The following is a 24,734-nucleotide window of genomic DNA, read 5'->3' on the forward strand; positions in this document are numbered from 1 at the left end:
GTATGGGTCACCGGCTATACTCGTAGTTACAAATTTAATATTAGAGCCACCGGCGTAGCTCTGTCGGCTAAGGCGCTTGCTTACCGATCCGGAGTTGCGCTCGGGCGCGGGTTCGAGTCCCGCTTGGGATGATTACCTGGATGGGTTTTTTCCGAGGTTTTCCCAACCGTGAGGCAAATGGCAGGTAATCTACGGCGAATTCTCGGCCTCATCTCGCAAAATATCATCTCACTATCACAAATCTCATCGACGCTAAATAACCTCGTAGTTGATACCCTACAGTGTCGTCAAATAACCAAGTTAAAAAAAATTAATGTTATAGTGAATAGAGAGTGGTTGTTCGTTAAAATATTATTACTATCTTCGGGGGTAAGTTTGTTTTGGCCAATATGTAGGATTAAATTCGATCAGAAATATTAGTCTAAGCATATATAAGTAATTGCGATCCCTGGGTAGTTATGTATTCCTTCATCTATCTGCATCCGCTATAGTCCTATAACTATACAGACTTCAGAGTTTCAAATTATCCTTGCTCTACCGTTTGAGGTTTGATGGTCGTGTAAAGATTGTAGTCTACAGTGCGACACGTGAAGACATGAATATCGAATATTAGGACTGAAGTTGTCTTTGCGTTGTATTTTGTTCAGCATTTATCAGACCTCAGGGACAGAGTGCTATAGCGAACCTCCTTAAAGAGTTCAGAATTCATATTTTCTCGTGGGCATTATAAAGAAACGAACAGAATTCGTAAAACAAACATCTGTAAACACTGCCCACTTTCTACTGACAACTTCAGCAAACATCACTATATTTTAAGAGAAATTATTTCGGTACCCTGTTTGAGTAATTAGATACTTTCCTCAGGCATGTTAGTCTATAACACAATGAATACAGTATTATTTTCTTCTGATACCATGTGCAAATAATAATAATAATAATAATAATAATAATAATAATAATAATAATAATAATACTTTATTGCCAGAACAAAGATACATATTGATTTTTTATATATAAGAACTCTTTAACACCCCCAGGAAGCGTAAGTTACATACTCGTGCTCAGGGGGCATTCCACATAAGTTAATGTTAAGACATTTTATTGAATAACAGAGTAAAAAGTAATAAAAGAAAAATAAGAAGGAAAAACATATATATGTTTCGGCTTTATGTACAAAATTCAGTAATACATTGTTATAAATTTGATGGAAGTCAAATACTTTAAATTCTAAATACAGTAGCTGAAAATGAAAAGAAAGATTCTGAGGTTTATTAAATCCAGCAACTAGGCCTACCTCATTATCTTTGGCGTAATTGCCTCATTAGTGATGCTTTATTGATGTCACTTATGAGATTCACATCTGTCTTCGAACGATTGATTGAACAAAAACCACCTAAACTGGCCGAAAGGTCAGAAAGTGTATTTTGCATAAACATTGAACCAAATGTTCTTTGTCTTTGTAACGTTATTGAATCGGCTATAATGTGCACATAAGCCAAATGCATGAGTTCCTTTCTACAATTCCTTAGGACTGACTAACTTTCTTTTCCTGTTACTTTGACAAAAACTTCAATAAAAGACGCAACAATTTTATTTTAAAATGTAGAATCTGAATATCAAAATTCTCCTGACAAACACAGTGTTTTTTAGTTGGTTATTTAACGACGCTGTATCAACCACCGAGGTTATTTAGCGTCGATGAGATTGGTGACGCGAGATGGTATTTGGCGACATGAGGTCGAGGATTCGCCATAGATTACCTGGCATTCACCTTACGGTTGGGGAAAACATCGGAAAAAACCCAACCAGGTATTCAGCCCAAGCAGGGATCGAACCCGAGCCCGAGCGGCAGGCAAGCACCTCAACCGACTGAGCCACGCCGGTGTCCAACACAGTGTTCCAAATAGTGCACGCACTCAATAGTAAATTCTTTATGTGTGCTCATTGGTTTAGTAACAGTATTTATAAAAAAAAAACGCAAGTAAAAAAAAAGTGACAGTTGGACATCAAAAAATATGTAGTCACAGTTTGGTGATTTTAATTATATATAAAGTTACTATAAGAAAATTTAAAGCACATCTGAAGGAATATCTTTGCACTACTATATTTAATGGATATAATTCTATGAATAATTGTGTTGCATAGGCTATCTAAACATGAACAAATATAACCAGTAGTTTTTAAGAAATCGCTGAAGCCTATATAGGTTAAGAGAGAAGGCATGAGCAACATTCACCCTCATGAGCTCACAGGATTGGTAGTTTTCTTGATACTCTGAAGAAGTGCAGTTAAAAAACAGTTACAATACAACACATTCCGCCAAATTTTATCTTTTTGTTGCATTATGTGACACTTAACGAATAATATTCATGATGATGAGACATCTCTGATAATATTAATTAAGCAGTAGGCTACCATGTTTGATCGTAGTCGCTTCATGAATATAGACAAGGGAACACACATTATACAAGCGTTTTATCATCAAAGTTTTATTAAAAATTGGATCAAAGCGAAATTTATTCTATTACATGAAAATTCAGTTACAATGCATTATTAATTACTTGTTGCAGGATGCAGTCCTTGGTCTCCTTACAGAAGCTATGCTTAACAACGTGTCCACATCGAAAGGGTTCCTTATTGACGGTTACCCACGAGAACTTGAACAAGGCCTTACATTTGAGAAAAAGGTAAGTGAAAATGCGCTTAAGTATCACTTCGCGGAAATTCGACAACTTTACTTGCTTTTGACCGACATATTGTCAAAAAAACTCACTCCAGGAAATTTTTGCCACATCATAGGCCTACAGATTTATGGTCCCTTTCTCCGAAGCGTATAGTATTTATGATGACGAAGTCCTCACTAAATGGTAGGTACATAAATTTGAAAATTCCACACCTGTGGAGTAACGGTTAGCGCGTCTGGCAGCGAAACCTGGTGGCACGGGTTCGATTCCCGGTCGGGGAAAGTTACCTGGTTGAGGTTTTTCCGGGGTTTTCCCTCAAACCAATATGAGCAAATGCTGGGTAACTTTTAGTACTGGACTCCGGACTCTTTTCACCGGCATTATCACCTTCATCTCATTCAGACACTAAATAACCTAAGATGCTGTTGAAGAGTCGTAAAACAACCTACTAAAATAAATAAAATAAATTTAAAAACAACATAAAATGTAGAAAATTTTTCAAAACCTACTATACTGTTGTCACGTTATTAAATCGTATTCTGGGGTATACAGGGTTCTCTAGAAAGATCACATGTACTTTTAAAAAACTAAAACTGCCGTTAATAACAAAATATTAAATGACATAATCATTTCGTTTTCTTGTTCTTTGTAATATTCTTTCAGTACTTCGTCATATTGTTCAAATCCATCATCACAATTTTCATCCTTTTTACAGTACCTTATTTTTTATTTCTTTAGTCACATTTGTTATCCTCTTCGCTAAATTTGTCATCTTCTTCGCTAAATTCATCATTCTCTTCGCTAAATTTGTAATCCTCTTCGCTACATTTCTAAACCTCTTCGCCATATTTGTCATCCTCTTCGCCATATTTGTCATTCTCTTCGCCATATTTGTCATTCTCTTCGCCATATTTGTCATTCTCTTCGCCATATTTGTCATTCTCTTCGCCATATTTGTCATCCTATTTGCCGTATTCGTCATCCCCTTCGCTATATTTGTCATTCTCTTCAACATACTTCTCATCTTTTTCGCTAAATTTATCATCGCACTCCCTAAATATGTAATCTTCTTCGCTAAATATGTAATCCTCCTCGCTAAATTTGTAATCCTCCTCGCTATATTTGTCATCCTCTTTGCCATATTTGTCAACCTCTTCGCCATATTTGTCATCCTCTTCGCCAAATTTTTCATCTTTTTCGCTAAATTTGTCATACTCATCTCTAAATTTGCCATTCTCTTCGCTAAATTTGTCATCCTCCTCGCTATATTTGTTATCCTCTTCCCTATATTTGTCATTCTCTTCGCCATATTTGTCATCCTCTCCGTCATATTTCTCATCCTCTTTGCCATATTTTTCATTTTCTTCACTACATTTGTTATTCTTTTCGCATAGCCTACTTTTCACCCTCCTCTCCATTCTTTCATTCCCCTCTCCATTTTTTCCATCCTTCTCTCCAAAGTTTTCATCCTCCTCTCCATATTATTTCTCATACCCCTCTCCATAGTTTTATCCTCATCTCCAAACTTCCTCTTCGTCGCATTTTTCGAATTTTTTTGGCATATTTTTAGTATTCTTAGCCACATTTCTCATCCTTTTTGCCATATTGTTCGTATTCGTTGACATAGTTTTCATATCCCTTGCCGTATTTTTCATATTCCTTGCCGTATTTTTCATATCCCTTGCCATATTTTTCGTATTCATTGCCGTATTCTTCCTATTCATTGCCGTATTTTATCATAGTCATTGCCATATTATTCATAAATACTGTATTGCCGTATTCTTAATATTCATTGCCGAATTTTTCATATTCATTGCCGTATTTCATCATAATCATTGTCATATTATTTATATCTACTGTTTTGCCGTATTCTTATATTCTTTGCCGTATTTTTCATAATCTTCGCCATATTCTTTACCTTCGTTATCCTCTTTATTGATTCTCCATCCTCATAATTTTTGTCATTTTTTAATCTTCTCTTCGTTATATTAATATCTCTCGCCTCCTTACCGTAATCCGTAATATTCTTCACCATCGCCATATCTGTCGACTCCTGTATCGGTGCTAACTGTATACATTTCTGTGGTTAATTGCTTCTTAAAACGCCCATTATCCGTGAACGTCATGAAGTGTTGTGATATAGAATTATAGCTACCTGTTGCTTGCTACTGTTCTGCTAAGAGAAGTAGCCTAATTGTGAAGAAATGGTGTAATGACGGGAGGAAAAAGATTTCGGATAAAACCTGCGCCAACATTGTTCTTTTCTATCGAAAATTTCACGTGAACTTGTTTAAAATCGTAATATCTAATAATAATTATTCTATTAATGTTGATACTGAATACAAGCACATAGGCCTAAATTGAATAAAAAAACCCAAGGAGTTTGAAAATTAGTAATTATGATTAATCTTCTTTTCTTGCAGATTGGTGAATGTAGTGTCATCTTAAATTTTGATGTTAGCCCCGAAACAATGACCAAACGCCTGCTTCATCGAGCACAAACGTCAGGGAGAGTGGACGATAACGAAGAGACTATTAAAAAGCGACTGAATACATTCAGTAAACACAGCAAACCCGTTATCGAACACTTCTCCAGCAAATGCAAAACAGTAAGTTTTCAGTGCAAACTTCAGAAATGCGTGTGATAATTTATCATATCATCTCACTTAGTACCGTTGCCTATTTTTAGTCGGCCATTTGACGTCAATGGGATTGGTGATAGCGAGGTTGTATTTGTTGAGATGAGCCTGAGAATTAGCCATGGGATTACTTGATATTTGTTTTACAGTTGGGGGAAATCTCTGAAAAACGCCAACCAAGTAATCGGTCCAAGCAGGAATCGAACTTACTCTCGATCACAGTTCCGGATGAGCAGGCAAACGCGCTACCACCTTAGCTACGCCGGCGACTCTAGTATCTATTACACAATGACTTTTAAATTTCTATAAATTTTACTATGAACATATTTTTGTGACCACTATATGGAATATGTGCAAATATAACCGATCTCTGACCTTGGTGTATGGGCTGTAACCTCTTTGACGCCAAGCTTTGACGCCTCATGCATTAGTTTTAACGTTAGTTAAAATTGACATCTAACGTCTGGTTAAGCATTTTTAAGGTGAATCGACCTCCATTAGGATTCAAACAGGAGGTTAACCACGGTAATTTCTGACCGGCCATATTCGAGTGGTTAAAGGAGGTAACCAGTGTTTACTAGTAAAATAAAATAGCAGCCAGATTTACAGCTGATGATTCGAAGACAAAATTATTGTACCTAGACATATGAGTTACACGGGGATCGGAATGATGGTGAGTGTGAAATTGTGTTAGTGGAAAAAGAGAGAATTCTTACTTGGAACTAGATGACAGAAAATTTCAAGGAAGATGTCGTTTATCAAAATCTACCGTGTCAATTGTCCCAAGTGATCCATTTGTTGCAGCACAAACAGAAACAATCATAGCCTATTTCTCCTATGAACAGGTTGCTTACAATACTATGATTCTATGAATTGATATTTTCAGTATTTTAAGAGGAAACACTGCACAGATACATGAAACGGCTGCAGTAGAAATCATTCAAGATGTAAGCAATATAACATAATTACTTGGTTCAGTGTGTACGAATAGACATATCTATTTCCTACATTGAAACCTGGATTGTACACTAGGGCATATCGAGAGAGACTGAAAAAAAATTGTTTTTCAAAATTAAAAATTTAAGTGTTCGCAAAAGATGCATAATGATGTCAACGTTTCGTGCAAAAAACTTTGCCTTCCTAGAAGCACATTTCACCGAGACGCAGAGAGGGTATTTTTTATTACCTTATTTTTTTCTAACATAAGCATGTTTGCAAGTCTTCGCTTGATGCAGACTGCTACGATTTGCTATTATTGAGAGATAAAATAAAAGGAGAATTATGTTTAAGTCCAAGAGATGGCAAGAATGCAAAATAAAAGAGACATGTTACACATTGCATCAAACCAAACTCACACGGGGAGTTGGCTGCTAACGAATTTTATGCATCCACCCACCGATTACTATCTGTTTATTCTGTTTTTATTTTCATTTTACTCTCAGGAGAAATAATCTGTCTTCTTCTCACAGCATTGGAGTATCTTTCTTGTATCCATGTGGGATCTGATAAAAGTATCTCTCTTTTTCACAACAAATTTTAGCGAAGTATCACCAACCGTCTTCGACAGTCTCACGGGCGATTTGTGTGGCATGGGAAACGAAGGATTTTTTTTTTAATTACTGATCTAGGGGACGGATTTTGATGACCTAAAAATCTACTTAAAATGATCAATAAAATATTCTCAAAATAATGGAAAAATGATATGAAATTAAAAGAAAATTACATTTAAATATTATTCACCGTACTCGCACCACAACTTCTTAAAAATCAGCCACCTTGTTTCAATGACTGCCTTGCAAATTTCGGAGAGAGGAGACAACTTCCTGAAATTTGACTAAGAGAAAGAAAAAGAGCATGCAACAAAATGGAAGTTTTAAGGGAAAACTATAGATTTAAATGAAGGTTTACAAGGTGTTTCAATCAGGGATTGTACATGTCAGTGCCTTCATTCTCCGTCTCCTCCTCCTGCTCTTCACTTTTGTTACCAGATCTTCCAGATGGGAAGTGTAAATAACAAAACAAATTGTGGGCGCAACGTCCATTCTTGGAATCTTTGTGTTAAAAATATTGTCTACTGTAGTACATCCCTTCCGAACCATATTGGGGACACAACGTCCTATTGTCCAGGAAACGGTGAAAGTTTCCCACCTTCCAAACATAAATTCTAAAGATACCCTCATGCCAAAAAAAGAATAGTAGCGGTCAAAGCCCTCACTTAAACTAAGCGTTTCATATTATTTCTGCTATGTGAGATGAAGCCTTAAGTGAAATGAGGGATGGAGTTTAGAGTTTGTTCCAAACTATAAAACTCAAACTTCACTGCTATTCGCTTAATAGGTAATTACTAGTAGGGCCTACTACTGGTCTGTTTGTTTAAAAAAAGATTTAACATGCATATAGGCCTATGTAAAGAAGAAAGTAAAATGCATTCAAAATGGTCTAAAAGTTCTTCGAAATATTAAAAATGAACAACAAATACCGAAAAAATGTAAAAATGACCTATTAGTTCAAAAACGTCAAAAAATGCAATAAAAGAAATTAATTTTTTACTTTGATATTAACATAGAAATGATTTCTACAGGCATCGTCCTAATGTGAAAAATAAGATGACTTTTCATCAACATTCTCCCCCTATGATCATGCTCAATATGAGCAAAAGCTAGGTAACTTTCGGTTCCGGACCGCGGACTCAATTCACCGGCCTTATCACCTTCATTTCATTCAGACGCTAAATAACCTAAGATGTTGATAAAGCGTCGTAAAATAACCTACTAAAGAAATAATGCACCATATTCTTTAAATCTTCAGTACCTACTTATATAACGGAGATTCTGGTATAGTGAACTTCATAAGAAAGAAAAGACAAAATATGAGTTCTTATTGCTTATTCGATTCTCAAATTTTTTAAATATTATTATTGATTAAATTTCCATCTTCTTTACCGTATTAATATTTAGGATTTATCTTGCTTGACTAGTTTCAAAGTCTTGTGCTTCGACTACGAAACTAGTCAAGCAAGATAAATCCTAAATATTAACACGGTAAAGAAGTTGGAAATTAAATCAGTGACATGTACAGTTGACAAAAGAAAAAGTGGCCGCTCTCTAGACACAAAGTTCCCTTCGGGTATCTCCGCTACAATTCGGAGACAGGCGATGTTACATGTTGTTGGACTACGTGACCTGATATGTACAGTCAGAATGAAAGTTTTTGCGTGTTAATCTATAGCGTAATGGTAGCGTTTTGGACAAGTGTTCGTAAGGCCGTGCGTTCGAACATAACCTAATGCTTTTTATGTTTTTTTTTTTCAGGAGAGAGAGAAAATATAATTGTTCCTGTTTCTTTTATGATTATTTTATTAATTAACATCAGGTTCATGAATGTATTATGCCATGACTTTGCCATTATTTATTATGACATTAAGGTTGTAAATGGAAAGAAAGATTATATTATCAAGAAAAATATCTTTCGTGGTATAAACAAAATAATCTTACAGGCGTCTGCCTTAAAAAATTAAAACAATTAAAAGTTCAAAAAAAGAAAACAATAAGCCACGATTCAATATTTAGTCCATCTTCCTCCCATCTCGATCACATCTTGCAGTCGAGTGGGCATGGAATCGAATAGGGTTTTCAAATACCGACTCTTCTCAGCCACGGCAGCCCAGGTATCCTGGACGAGCTTCCACAAATCATCAGGACGTCTTGGAGGGGGATTGGGCCAAATTTTCCGCATATGCTTCTTTACTCGTGCCCACATATTCTCCAAAGGGTTCAAGTTCGGAGAGCGACGAGGCCAGTCTATCAATTCGATATTCTGTCTCCTCGCAAATTAGTCCCGAATCAATTGAGATGTGTGGACTGGATGATTATCCTGCTGAAATTGAAGAATTCCAGCAGGATATAACAACCTAGCATAAAGAACCATATAGCTTTCCAGCACCCGTTGATATTTGTGCTGGTTAAATTTCCCGCAAATACAATGGGTTGTACCCACTCCACGAAGAGAAATCCTCCCCCAACACGATGCAGATACTCTACCACTGCGGGCACGCATGGTAGCGTATCTGTGGTCGAATTGGTTATCAGGAGAACGATATACAGTGGGTACCTCCCTTGTAGTAGAAAAGTTGACTTCATCAGAAAAGATTACTCTTTTCTAATCCCGAGCACCATTTCCCTCTGAAAAGACTAAACGCTCCTCTATATACTCTTCCTTATGAACTTCCCTAGGAATGGCATGTCGAGATCTCAAATTGGCAGCCCTTAAACGATTTCTCACGGTCTGATCGTGGCCAGGGAAATTAACAACTGCTTTCAAAGTAGCAGCTTTATGAAAGACTGCCACTAATCTGGCGTCCTGTTGTGGTGTTGAAAATTTCCTTCTACCACTCCCAGTTTTTCGGCCAAAAATTGCCGAGCGTTGATAATTTTGCACCTATCTTCGAGCTGTCCTTTCTGAAACGTTGAAACGCCTACCTGCCTCGGATACCGAAAAACCAAGGTGAATCACAGCCCATATTATACTTTCTTTCGTTCCTGCACCTCTTTGTGTAGCCATGTCAGTCAAAGTCGCAGGCAAAAATGGCGTCGTGGCTTCCTCAGAGAATTAGCCTCTACCTAGGTCTTAAAATAATATTAAAACATTCACTGTACTAAAAATATTTATTCTTCAATTAGGAAATAATAATATAAATACTTGTTAGAGTCTTATTAATAACTATATCATTTTCAAACATAAAGTCCACAGAGTTAAGAATATAATTATTTTATAATCTCGACCTCAGTGTCGCAATTTGTTTTCGAAAGATCTGCATTGAACTGTATCCAACAATACGTCCTTAATCATTGTTTTGGTTATAGTTACAAATACCACCGCTGCTGTTGCAGCTGGTATTATAACTATAAATATTATTGTCATAAACGTATTCTTTTTATATATCATTATTAAATATTCAGAATATAATCTAAATGAATGTTCAGTTGTAGTGTTTCTGACAATGCGTTGAATTACGTTAATACCAGGTAAATGACATTATTCAGTCGGAAGAACGTAGGAACGTCGGACGTCGGGAAAGTCGAAATTCAGATGTCAACGTATCAGGTTCAAATTCCCGTGACGCCTTTTCAATTTATTATGTTTCAGGATATTATAATGTAATAATATAATAATATAACAAGAAAAAACTAACACTCTTATTACGCAGTTGTATTGTTCCAAAGCTAACATTAAATTTATATTATTTATATCGTTAACGAACTATAACAGAATACACATTATAATTTGAATATTACTTATATCGTTAACGAACGATAACAGAATACAAATGATAATTTTAATATTATCTATATCGCTAACGAACGATAACAGAATACAAATTATAATTTGAATATTATTTATATCGCTAACGAACGATAACAGAATACAATGATAATTTGGATATTATTTATATCGCTAACGAACGATAACGGAAGGCAAATGATGATTTTATTATTATTTGTATCACTAACGAACGATAACAGAATACAAACGATAATTTGAATATTATTTATATCGCTAAAGAACGATAACAGAATTTAACAAATTATAACTTGAATATTATTTATATCGCTAAAAGAACGATAAAACATAAATAACTTGCATATGTCGATAAAGAACGATAACAGAATATAAATGGTAATTTGAATAATATTTATATCCCTAGAGAACGATTAAAAAGTAAACTGAAAACTTGAACAAGACCCGAATTCACAACCTTCGAATCATTAAGCGAGCACTCTTCCGCTGGTCTACGACACACAGATATATGGAAAGATACCATAGTTCCGGAACTGCTTCAACAAGCATCGTGTAACATCGCCGTGACCCGAAGTGGACTTAGAAAATATTCGCTGTTCACGAGTGCTGCCACTTTTTTTTTTTTTTTTTTTTTTTTTTTTGACAACTGTACAATAAGGTTCAAAAAGGATGGGCCTGCGACAAATGTTTAAGTTCCAGAAACGAAACAGTGCGCATGACCGTCTCCTTGAAGCTCCCGTTCACAAGATGACACAATTAAACCATGGAAACATGCTGTATTTTGTTCTAAAATATGTTATAAAATAAAATAAAATGAAGGAATATTTATAGCTGCATCAGGGCCTATGAACAGTGAGATAGCAATAAAATTGATACTTCCTAAATCTATCGAAACGTAGTACAAATTTTATCGAAACAGAGGCGAACGAGAAAGCTACGTAATACGCCGTAGCAATGTATGAGCCATTGTAGAGTTGGCGGTTTAAGTATGGGTCTAAAGCAGATAGTATTGGTTGTAGTAAGTTCGAATCTCCGTTAGTTTTAATTTTTACATTACATATTTACCATAATAAGTTTTTATATATACCATTTACACAAGTACCAAGTGGCGACTTTGCCTGGAAGTCGTTTAAATGTTTAGTAATTAGCACAACTCGTCCCCCGAGCAGCACTACTATCTGTTAATAAAACCGTCTACATTTTGATCTCATTTATAGCTTTTAAATATATGTTTAACTACAACATTAAAACATGTTACCATTATAAATATTAATGTTGTTCTATTTGTTTTAATAATGGCAACATTCAAGTGATACTGTTTATCGTTCTTCAGTTCATATTGAAATTTAGCTAGACAACGTTTGAAAGCCAATTTTTATAAATTATAAAACAATATTAGAAATAATAAAAAGTAAAGAGCTATATGTTATAATAATATATAACAATAGCCATAGTCAGTCATATGTTCGATACTTGCAGCCGTTTAGGTTCTTGAAGCCCCTTTTTGAACCAGTCATGATATTGCAAACATTATTGAATCGGTCAGAGATAAAAGGCATTAAGTCAGTTTTTACAATTTTCCAGGAGAAGGAAAAATTGTTATATCTTAAAAGATTTTTTGTACACATTTTTTCACTCATTCAGTATTGTAGAGACACCATCATGTTCGATCCTCAATTGCAACTGCTTTAAGAAAAAAGTCTTGGATAGTAGAAGAGGAAGTTTTTTGCCTTGCTACTAATGGCTCCTCTAGACGTATTGACATCATAGCGTATTCCCAGATTAATAAGAAAGGATATATAATTATTGATCCTACCATAAGGATTGAAACGGGGAGTAGCCAGCCGGAGGATGTCAATAAAGAAAAGATCAACAATTACCTGCCAACAGTTGATTACTTCAAAGAAAAATACCAGCTTGAAGACATTGAGGTGATTGGGCTCCTTATTGGAGCTCGTGGTATGATTCCCAAGTTCTTTGAAAGCTTCAGAGAGACTTTTGAACTATCACAGACACTTACTGCTGACATCATAACTTCAGCTTTGAAACGCTCTTGCCAAATTCTGAGTCATCATATTTACTCTGTTTAATTTTTTTCTTCACTTTATAATTCATATATGTTTATTTTAATTTTCTTTCTACAAAATTTATGTAAACATTTAATATTGTAACATTCATGTAGGAGAGTATACTGAGTCCTTCTGGGCTACCTCCAATGGGAGGCAGTTATTATTATTATTATTATTATTATTATTATTATTATTATTATTATATTATTATTATTATATACCGACAGACACAACGTTTTCAATAATGGATAAATATTTAGAGTTGTTTAATTATTTACAAATAATTATTATATAAAACTTTTAGCACGGAAATTGATTTCCAATAATGGAATCAGTTTGAAATGTTATATAACTCTATCTTTATTCACCGAAATATGGTTATAAAATATGAAATAGTGTTAGGATGTAGTCTGCCGTGTTTATCCAATACTAATACAAAACATAATAATTCAATTTTTGAACTATAGGTACTCAAAATTAGTAACAATACCCACTAGATAATATTATAAAAATCGTCAACACGGGTTATTTAAAAAAATTATTTAAAAAATTAGCAAAAAAAAGGCTGTTGAAATACATTACATGTTATATTTTCTATCCATTACTGACCTGTTATCATCTCCTCCCATGGCGGTAGCATCTCCTGCATGCTATTTCAGAATTTTTTCTTAAAAACTTAGCGCCTTTAGGTTTCACACATTTAACTAATATTTTAATATCCTGTATCTTTTTAGAATTGGTTCGTACTTTTCCATCATAACATTCTTTATCTTGAAACTTTGTACAAAGAATGTTTAACTCGCACTTTCTCAGAGAGTGTTTCATTGGAGAAACTGTAAAATCTGAAATATACAGAGTGTTAAAACAGTATCCAATATTTTAGGATGTGATAGTATGCACCAAAACAAGAAAATAATGTCTAACAGACATGAGTCCTACACACATATTTTCTGAGCTTTGTACACTTGTTCATAGGAGGTGCTCAATGTGACGTCCATTTATGGCAATGCATTTTCGCTGCCCTACAATACAGTAGACTACCAGATAATCATACCGTAATTGACACCCCTGGCATGGAATAACGATACGTCGCAAGGAATACTGAAAACAAAAGTCTGGTTGCTGATTTGAGCGGGGTTCAGTAGAGAGGAAGTTGTGAATTTTCATAATTAGCATGTGTGGGCAGATGAAAATCCCCATGCAGTTGAAGAAACAAGGCATCAGGATCGATTCTCAATCACCGTATAGACAGGTGTTCTTGGTGACAGATTAATAGGGTCATACGTGCTAACACAGAGATTAACTGGGGATGGCTATCAGGACTTTCTTATTAACGTATTAAAACAAATTTCAAAGAGTGAGTGAATCCTTACGCCGAAAGGCAGAGGAATGCATTGCCCTGAATGGACGTCAACCTGAGCACCTCTTATGAACAAGTGTTCATATGTCAGAAAGTATGTGTTATAGGACCTATGTATATTAGACATTATTTTCTTGTTTTGATGCATACTTGTACCTCCTAAAATAGGGAAAGTCGGGGGAATATGGGCACCTTAGTACTATTTCGGGTGCAATATCTCTCGTTTTTTTTTCTAATAATTAATTTTACAGCTGGGATATGTTTCTGAACAATTTAGCTATATTATATAAGAATCCTGAGTGCTTACTCCTAAACGTATGAAAGTAAAACTGGAAAATGCAAGTTAATGTGTTTTGCCCATATTCCGCCGAGTTTGGGGGTAAAATGGGCATTAATGATGTGAATCACAGTCAACTGAAAGAAGTGAAAAAACACTTAAAATACTTGAAAATATAACTGTTTTAACTATATTATATATTGTACATGCAATTTGTGATAGTTATTGCGTAACGCCTTTGGCAGATGATGTGACTCTTTGGCGATGAATGACGTTTGGAGATTCTAATACATTTGAATCAGTGGAAGGAATTGTATGAATTGTAGGTTTGTCACCTGATGCTGGAGTGCCAATATAAGCATAATCAGGAATGACACTCATGTGCAGTAGAAAAGGGTCTGAAGCTCGGAAGGTATTTACAGCCAGACATACATTCACACATCTGTTCCATGCTTCTTTGATAATGGAAACAAACTCGACGTTCGTAAAATGTATTCTATGTTGCCTGAAGAAAGCTGTAGCACCACTGTTGTAAGCTTTCTTCAGAGGACCAAACAGACCACTATCTGCTAATTGAAGCCAGGCTGTGGTGTGTGGAGGAAGACAAAACATGCATCATCCATTTTCTACTGCAAAGTTAAGAGTGTCAGGATTACAACTATGTAAATCACGTCCATCTACTGTCAAAATTGCAGGTGCATGCTTACTGATGTTGAAATAAGCAACGAAGTTCTTGATTATTGAGAAAAATATAAGAGGTGTGATTATTAAATTCCGAGATTGTGTCTGCTGTGGGCGAAGGGATCACGTGATTGACACGCGTGCGCAGCAGTGACACTATACGACCTTGAAAACATGCGACACGAAGTTTCGAAGCGCTATCTTCATTGAGACCTGTGTTACACTAGGTTTTGTTAGCACGTGCATCCGCGCCGAATACAGTTATATTGTATATTGTATATGCAATTTGTGATAGTTATTGCGTAACGCCTTTGGCAGATGATGTGACTCTTTGGCGATAAATGACGTACTCTAAACTGCCGAAAATGTCGAAAAAATTTGACAAATTGTGCATAATGATCCTCACGCCCATTTTGAATATGAACGACCACAATCTGGACAAAGAACAAATGGATGCTCCATGACGACACTGCACCAGCTCACAGAGCTCTCGCAACACTCCAGTTTTGCACTCTTAATAAGATGGTCGATGTTCCTCACCCCCGTATTCACCAGATTTGGCCACCTGCGACTTTTGTTTTGTTTCCGAAGATGAAATTCAAGCTAAAGGGTTACGTTTTAGCACTGTGGAGGAGATCCAACGCGAATTGCAGAAGGTGCTTGACAGGCTTAGAGAACGCGACTTCCAGGAGGCATTCCAAAAATGGCAGACACGCTGGGATCAGTATATAGCTGCCCAAGTGGACTACTTTGAAGGGGATGGCAGCCACATTTAAATGAGGTAATTTTATTTCCACTTGTGGGACAGGTCTCGGAATTTAATGATTAAAACTCGTATCTCCGTTAATGTAGGCAGACTACTTGTTGAAGTACAACTTACTGACAGCAGGCATCTGTTCTTTCAGTCATTATTATTCTCGCTTCTTTTATAATGATACTTGGAGAAAAGTAGTTCCCTGCTGCATTGAAGCAGGCCACAAGGGTAATTTTTTATTGGATTATTTTACGACGCTGTATCAACATCTAGGTTATTTAGCGTCTGAATGAAATGAAGGTGATAATGCCGGTGAAATGAGCCCGGGGTCCAGCACCGAAAGTTACCCAGCATTTGCTCGTATTGGGTTGAGGGAAAACCCCGGAAAAAACCTCAACCAGGTAACTTGCCCCGACCGGGATTCGAACCCGGGCCACCTGGTTTCGCGGCCAGACGCGCTGACCGTTACTCCACAGGTGTGGACGCCACAAGGGTAATGGTTCCTGCTTTTTCTTTAGGGTAAATGCTATGCACCACTTTGTGTTCTTTGGGTGCAATGACATCTTTCGCTCTTGTAATCATTTGTAGGCCATTTTCATCAAGATTGAAGAGTCATTTTTATGAAGTGTAATGAAATCGACTACATCCTCATAGACGACTTGAGTTGTGCGAAGAACATCCAGATGATAAACAACCCAAAATTTGATACGGACCACCGAATGGTTAAATTAACTATGAGAATCAACAAGAAAAGGAGGTACCACTTGCAACCAAACAAAACAGAAGTAGAGTAAGATGCTTTCGTGTCCTACATACAACAAAACCTGGAACAATCAGAATTTGGCCCCGAACAAGGTGTACAAGCACTGTACGACACTTTGGAACAATGCCTTTCGCAAGCTGAGGCAGAAGCGTCAAAGGAAAAAAATAGAAACAAGAAACAAACTTAGCCAGGAAACAATCGCGCTAATCGAACAGAGAGCAATGTTAAGTCACTACAGGGACGACTCAGAAAGAAACAAAATGGAATACAAAGAACTAGACAAAAAGACAAAGAGAGAAATCCGGAAAGACCTTCGAAAACTCAGATCCAACATAACACGCAACGCAATTGAAAACTTCAAGTCTACCAGGAAAGCTAAGAAACATTTATACCAGGAGAAACAGTGGATACTAGGGGTTAGGGGGAACTCAAGACAACGTATATCTCCGAGAGGTGACAGTACAGCAGCCGCTACGGAATTTTACAAGAATCTATACGCAAGTACAACACGAAACTTACCACCAAACTGCAACCGAAGCATCTGCACGAACACAAATAATGAGCCAGTTCTTCCCATTCTAGCAAGTGAAACGCTGTGCCATAAAAGAATTAAAGAACGAGAAAACACCAGGAGAAGACGGGATACGTAATGAGTACATTAAATGGAGCTTAGATGCAATAGTTAATCCGATTTTGACTACATTCAATAGAATTCTGGAAACAGAAGAAATCCCGAGACAATGGAGAAAGAGCACAATAATACTGTTGCATAAAAAGGGAACGAAAGACGACCTAAACAACTACAGACCTATCAGTCTACTATCTAATCTATATAAACTGTTCTCCAAGATACTAACTAAGCGACTAACGAAGATCTTAGACAAGAATCAACCGCCCGAACAAGCGGGTTTCCGCACGAGATACAGTACGACGGATCATCTCCAGACTGTGAATCAGATACTTGAGAAGGCAACCGAGTTCAGCCTGAAACTGTACATAGCATTCATTGATTACAACAAAGCTTTTGACTCGGTTGAACATAAAAAATGTCTTGCAAGCTTTGACTAAACAAGGGATTGAAAACAAATACATCAAGATCCTATCTCAGATCTAGAACCAAAGTTACGCGCAAATAAAAACAGAGAGAAAAGGCAAACCCTTTATCCTGGAAAGAGGCGTAAAGCAGGGCGATCCCATATCTCCGAAACTCTTTACATCAACACTTGAGGAGATATTTCGAAACTTGGAATGGGAGAAACGTGAGGTCAATATCAGTGGCAGAAGACTGTCTAATCTGAGGTTCGCAGATGGCATCGTCTTATTCGCTGACTCAGCAGGAGAACTGCAAAACATGATTGTGGAACTGAATATCAAAAGTACTTACATTGGACTGACCATGAACAACACGAAAACAAAAGTGATGACAAACGCACAGGAGATCCCAATCAGAGTAGGCGACACAGAATTGCAGTATGTCTCTGAATATGTGTATTTGGGTCAAATAATTACCTTCTCACAAAGAAACCACAAAGAGATCAATAGACAAATTTCATCGGCATGGAAGGCGTTCTGGAGCCTGAAGTTCATATGGACGGACAAGACAATCAACCGCAATCTCAAGTTCGAGGCACTAGAGACATGTATAATCCCAGTTTTGCTATACGGCTGCCAAACTTGGACATTGACCGAGAGACAACGCTCAAGTATACAAACATGCCAGAGGAAGATACAAAGAAAAATACTGGGCATCACGCTACGAGACAGAATGGCTAACGAAACACTACAAAGACTGACGAACACTACTGACGCAGCAGAACGAGCCACGGTAACGAAGTGGACCTGGGGGGGACATGTGGCGAAACTACACCAGGCAAGATGGACCCATGCAATCACGATGTGGGACCCCTACGTCGGAAAGAGAGGACAGGGAAAACCACGGCTCAGATGGTCTGACATGTTTACCAGAGAGGCGGGGAAACAATGGTCGAGGACAGCAAAGAACAGAGTTTTGTGGAAAGAACTAGGGAAGGTCATTGTAAATAGATAACGTAACCAGTGTTAAGATATTGTAAATAGTAAAGTCAGTATTAGTGAAAGTGTAAGATAAGTTTTGTAAATAGTTAAGTCAGTGTTGAGAAAGTGCCAGGTAAATAGTGTAAATAGCAATCAGTGTTTCTCAAAGTGCCAGTGTCAGTATAATGTGTGTAATACAAGAAAAAATGAACAAAGAACAGAGTGCTGAGACTGGTTAAAGTCTAATAGAATTATTAACCATATCACAAAAGTAGTGTACACGACAAGCTCGCCTGGATTGGCTCACCAAGCGAGTACACTTGAGCCATCCCTGTCGAAGGGAGTTCTAACCCCAACACAGAAGGCCGGTGCCCAACATGGGACATCATGGCTAACATTCATTCATTCATTCATTCATTCATTCATTCATTCATTCATTCATTCATTCATTCATTCAATGCTTGGCCATATTCCCCCGAACATTAGCGCACATATTACTGCGACTTGTAGGGTTTACTTTGAACAGTGGCACTACCGTAAACTATTCACAAAATAACGTCTGACGCAATAGAACGTCAGTTCAAGATGTGTATTCTGTATCTATACTATTAGATTTAAACTATTTCCTAAAGTTCATGTGTAATCTACTGCATATAACATATCTAAAATAAGTATTGTGAAATTTTTGTATACTTGGAAGTCAATACTCACGATTTAGATGGCTGTTTTAACAACAATATGAAATAATACTGCACAGCGCGCTTCCCACAGCAACCATTACGATACTCTCACTTTATACTAACCGTTATTAGCGAAGAAACATAATTCGTTGCAAGAGTTTTGACATGAAAACTTAATATTGCCCATATTCCCCACGTGCCCATATTCCCCCGAATTCCCTTATAAAATATTGGATTCTTTTTTAACACCATATATAAACTGTTTAAAATATGCAGGAAAGAATACTTGCTTTTGTTTCTTTCAAATAATTTAGTTTCATTAGAGATAGCGGTTTTCTTGAATAGTTTAGTCCACCAGGTATCGAAATTTAATATTTCACCTTGGTCCACAACATGAACTTCAACTTACTTCTTGCTATTTGCTGCAAGTTCTACATATTCTTGGGGTTTGTGCGCTCTATCAAATTTGTTAAGTTTTTTTTTTTAATCGTCGAAATTTGTCACATGACAGATAAGAATGCCCATGTTCAGGAAATCTATGTGTTATTGTATTAAATATTCCTTTGATTGTTAAAGATATGCACATTCTTATCATGGTGTGGCTTTTATTTTGTAGGTATGAAACTTGTCACAATATATATATATTTTTTCATCTTCACTAAAATGTTTCAAAACATCAAACTCGGATGTATTTCTTCAGAAGTTATGCAGTACGAAATTAAATGATAATGATGGCTTAGTGCACACATGTTGTAAGTGCTAATTTCTTAATTTTGAGGAAAACAAGTTTTAATTTTCAATACTTAATTACATTTCAATTAACATCTATTCCCAAAAAGTGAACATAACATAGGACACTCGTATTCACTTCCCACATTTGTGCACAGTAAAGATACACCTCACAGGACTCCGATTTTGTACTTAACTCAAGTTGACCGGAAAATTTACTTAACACATGTATGCACTAAGCCATTATAATTTGTAATATTATATTTGCACTAACTTGTAGTCTTCTCCTGGTTTCATTTACTTGTTGTCCACTATTAATTTACACCATCGAAGCCTTTAACAACAGCATTTTTAATAACATTTCTTTTGCAACTAGATTAATAATTTCTTTTCCTTTCTAGAAACATTTCTTACAAAATCATCACACAAAAATAAACTATAACACACAATATAACTAACAGAATAAGTATTGAAAATTAAAAACAGTATGAACTGCCTCCGTAGTCTGTTGGTCAGCATGCTGGCTTCCAGATCAGGAGGTCCTGGGTTCGATTCCCGGGTTTCGGCTCTCGGTGAATTTTTCTTGAAGAGGAAGAATTCCCTGGGTGTCTAGAGTCTGGAAATTTGTATGATTGTGAGTGTGCCGGATTAATATTAATTAACCAATCATCACAAATATATAAAAAAAATACATCAGAGCTGTCGCTGTTAGTAACCTGAACACACGTTCAGCGTCGCATTGTTGACAAGTGACTCCATCTGTGAACATAACCATAAAGCATCTAATAGATGCTATAGAATTACCAAAAAAAAGAGTAACATATTCATTGTTGAGTGAGATAATATATTTACACGTGAAATCATAACAAGAGCGAGTCATATTACCTCAGTGCTGCCACACAACTCACAATGTCTGGCGCTGAATGTTGTCAGTGACATAATGCTTTCTCCTCCGTATGCCCTGGTATGAATAGTGATTCCTAGCATATTAAGGAGAAGTCTGACAAAATTCTTTTCTCCATCGTTTGATGCAGCATACTTTTAAACCTCTAATTAAATAAAAACATAAAAATTGGATTTTTTGACATAATGCTTTTTAGCTCCGACCGATTCAATTAGTGCCTACATGTCGAATTAAACCGTAAAATTTTGTGTGGGATCTAGAGAAAGATAGTTAGTCTTTTTATTTTGCTACATATTAATATTATTTTACTTTGGTATGTATTTTGAATATTAACTCCAGAAATAAATTGTATTTTGGTCCAAAAACACCCGTGACACCTATGAAAGTTTCACAACTCTCATAATGTGGGATCACTCACGTCTAAGAAATGACAAGGGAAGAGAATAATTCTATTTCAGTGAGACAGTCTTCACTCTGGGCAGCGATTAAATGGCTTGGTCTGGGACATTGTCAACAAATAAGTAGAAATAATATCATCAACATCATCATCTTCTTCTTCTTCTTCTTCTTTTACGACACGGATTAAATCAAGATTGTTCCGGTTTCAAAGTGGTTTAATATTTGTCTGATCAGCGTTTACTTGGGCGTCCTATGTTTCTCCTTTTAACTGGTTTGTAATGAAGCAGTTTGTATGGTATTCCTGGTATTCTATTCATTCTACGTGTTCTCTCCATTTATTATTGTAGTCTTCTGTTTATTTAGATATTTAATTGTAATTTCCCCTGTGTATCATGGCTATACTATTAATACCACATAGGCTACAATTATTAATTTCTGCGAAGTATAAGGGTCTGGGAACATTATTATTATTATTATTATTATTATTATTATTATTATTATTATTATTATTATTATTATTAAAAGACCTCTAGGGAGGCCGAGACGTAGATGAGAAGATAATATAAAAATGGATTTGAGGGAGGTGGGATATGATGATAGAGAATGGATTAATCTTGCTCAGGATAGGGACCGATGGCGGGCTTATGTGAGGGCGGCAATGAACCTCCGGGTTCCTTAAAAGCCAGTAAGTAAGTAAGTATTATTATTATTATTATTATTATTATTATTATTATTATTATTATTATTATTATAAAGATGCTACGGTGAACACGTGAAACTGACTATAAATTTTGTTCACTTATTTGATGTGCTTCTGATTTTCTAGAAAGAAAATAAACCATTAATTTTGTATACAGGCCAGGTTGTGCCTAATAATAGTCCACGAATCATGTGCTGTAATATGTTTGCAAGACTTGCATAACAAATTATTAACAAATTCGACTAGTATTTGTCATTAAAAATACAAAATAATACAATAAAAAAAAACAACCCTGCCAGAAAGCGAACTTACAACCGTTGGTTTCGAAATCAGAAACCTTACCCCTACGCTAGAGCATGTCGTTGCACTGGCTGCATTGTAGACGGATCACTATCAAAGAATCAACCGGAACAAACATCACAGCATTGTCTTCGAACGCAATGATTTTACTCACGTGAACCTGACTTAAAAACTTTACATTTAAACTACCAAGAGTCGGCCCATTCTTTTTGAACCCAACTGTGTTAAAAGTTTATATAGGAAAATGAATTGCATACTCAGTTTCTTCTATATGTATTATTATTTTATTATATTTCTGTTTTGTTTGACTACCGGACAAATGGAAGCAATCATGTGAATTCGGAACAGGTGGCTCTCAGTTCTCAGTTCGTTTGCCTTGGCTAGTTCTTTTAGCTCGGTCACTCAAGTTCACAGCATCTCGAACCCAAGACCTTCAGAAACAGTCCACTGAACTTCGAACTCAGGTCCCCCAACTGCGGTCCATTGCACTCGAACTCAAGACTTCCGGCGACAGTCCACTGACCAGGACGCTCACACAGCTGCGGACACACTCTAGTAGAACTCCGGTCTCGAAGCTGGCTTCACTGCTGCACAAGACTGACTGGCTTGCTGTCCAAAAATTAGCAACGACTACAACTAACTAACTTCGAAGGCAGCTCTTTTTTTATAAGTTAAGCCATACGTTCCAGAAACTACGATTTCGCGATCATTCTCGTTACAACAATCACTTTGCCTGGCTTCCAGCTTCCCCCCTTTTCCTCGCACCACACAGCCATGCCCTGGCAGTAGATGCGTGCGCAACTTCATTTGCCGCGCCCAGCCACCGCCGACCTCGCCCTCCTTCTGCCGGTCACGAGATCGAATCTCACGTGGCTGTCACAGTATAATTATTATTGTCTTTCAGTCTGTTCATATTCTCTTTGCAACAATGAGTGCTGTAGTGCAAAAATGTATAACAAGCGTTTTAATTATCACTTGTGTTTATTTGACAAGGCAACAATAAGTGCGGGTCCAAAGTTATTTTTAACGGTTAATTTTCTTTCAGTTTTCATTGCAACGTTGTTGTAGCTAGCAGCAAGATTCCGAAATTCAGTGTTCCTTTACACAGAAAATTGCAAAGTTACGTTAATACTTTTGGATCCGACGTATTTTATACTGACGGTAAAGTATTTACATGCAAAATAAGTGAGCAGTCAGTGAACTACGAAAAGAAATATTTCATATCGCAACATCAGTACAACCAAACACAAAATGCACTTTCCAATGCTACTGGGAAGAATATTTCTTTGCTTCCAACAGTAATTGCAACATCGAGTCGAAAATCTCAATTTGCATTCGAGTTATGTAAAGCTTTTCTTGCTGCCGAAATCTCTTTATGGAATGTGCAAGGTTGTGGGTCTAGTGCATGGTTTTTGTAATTGCCTTTTATTGCGTATTTTAGCTATTTATAATGCCTTTTTTCCTACCTATTTTAGCTATTTATGATGCCTTTTTGCATACCTATTTTAATGATTCATAATGCCTAAACTTCTGGTCTCTGTATATGATACTTTCTTCGTGTCACTGTAGAAACAGACTTTAATCAGGTTAACTATATGTAATTAACCGGTGATTATAAGTGGTGAACCTAAATTACTTCGTAATCCAGGTTTACTACGTTGATGCACATCGCCTTAGATGAATAATTACTGCCTTCTATCTATCTTGGTTCTCTGATGGGATTATACGAGTACTTCAGTTTTTGATATCCGTTTTTTAACTCCTGCAAAGTAATCTGTAGACATAAATGAACCATTCGTGTACCATTATTAATCACTATAGAATATTTCTTATCATACATCTATAGATAAAACCGCTAGTACGTCGGTAACATCAAATTAACTGTTACTTGCAAAAAAATCGGGAAAGGCTATATCGAAGACACAGCCGCAAGTCCTATGCGTGAATACGTCTCTTGGATGATGAATGTAGAGTATTCTTAGCTTATGTCCGCTCCTATTTGCGTTGTATATGTTTCGATGTGTATTTACTCTCTTCACTAGAATTCACTTCGAAATTTTTTCAATTTAACTTGTCGATTGCCGATTATTGCTCAATTTAAATTGTACATTTAGCTACATGGCGTTACCCGTGGGAAGAGACATATTTAGGCTCCACCTGAAATAGAATTTGGACAAACGAAATTGAAAATTTCAGGCAAGACTAATTTTTACATTTGAGCAGCATAGCCAGTCACAAGGAAGACATATCATATCCCAAAGTAATATTGCCATTCAATTTAAAAATTTTATGGTCGAGTTAACCCAACGGTCAAGTTTACCCCATTCTACTGAATCTCACAGAAAATAAGGAGGGAGTCCACAACTCGATATACCCTATAAGGTGTTTCCTAAAAAAATATTTCTCCCCAAAGCAAAAACTGAAGTGATGCCCCTGTGTGATTCAGTCTGCTTACGAAATTGAAATGTAAAATAAATAGAGTTG

At 36.4% G+C, this 24,734-nt stretch overlaps 1 protein-coding gene across 3 annotated transcripts in view; it reads left to right on the forward strand.

Moving 5' to 3' along the window:
• The window catches only part of Ak1 (Adenylate kinase 1), a 139,794-nt gene that overhangs the window by 112,956 nt on the left and 2,104 nt on the right, over positions 1–24,734 (forward strand). For all 3 annotated transcript variants that reach the window (XM_069818028.1, XM_069818027.1, XM_069818026.1), the window contains 2 exons: positions 2,571–2,687; positions 5,108–5,293. In XM_069818028.1, the coding sequence (XP_069674129.1) occupies positions 2,571–2,687; positions 5,108–5,293 (303 nt within the window). The remainder of the gene's footprint in view (positions 1–2,570; positions 2,688–5,107; positions 5,294–24,734) is intronic.

Source organism: Periplaneta americana, chromosome 2 (genome assembly GCF_040183065.1).
Source record: "Periplaneta americana isolate PAMFEO1 chromosome 2, P.americana_PAMFEO1_priV1, whole genome shotgun sequence".
Lineage (NCBI taxonomy): Eukaryota > Metazoa > Arthropoda > Insecta > Blattodea > Blattidae > Periplaneta > Periplaneta americana.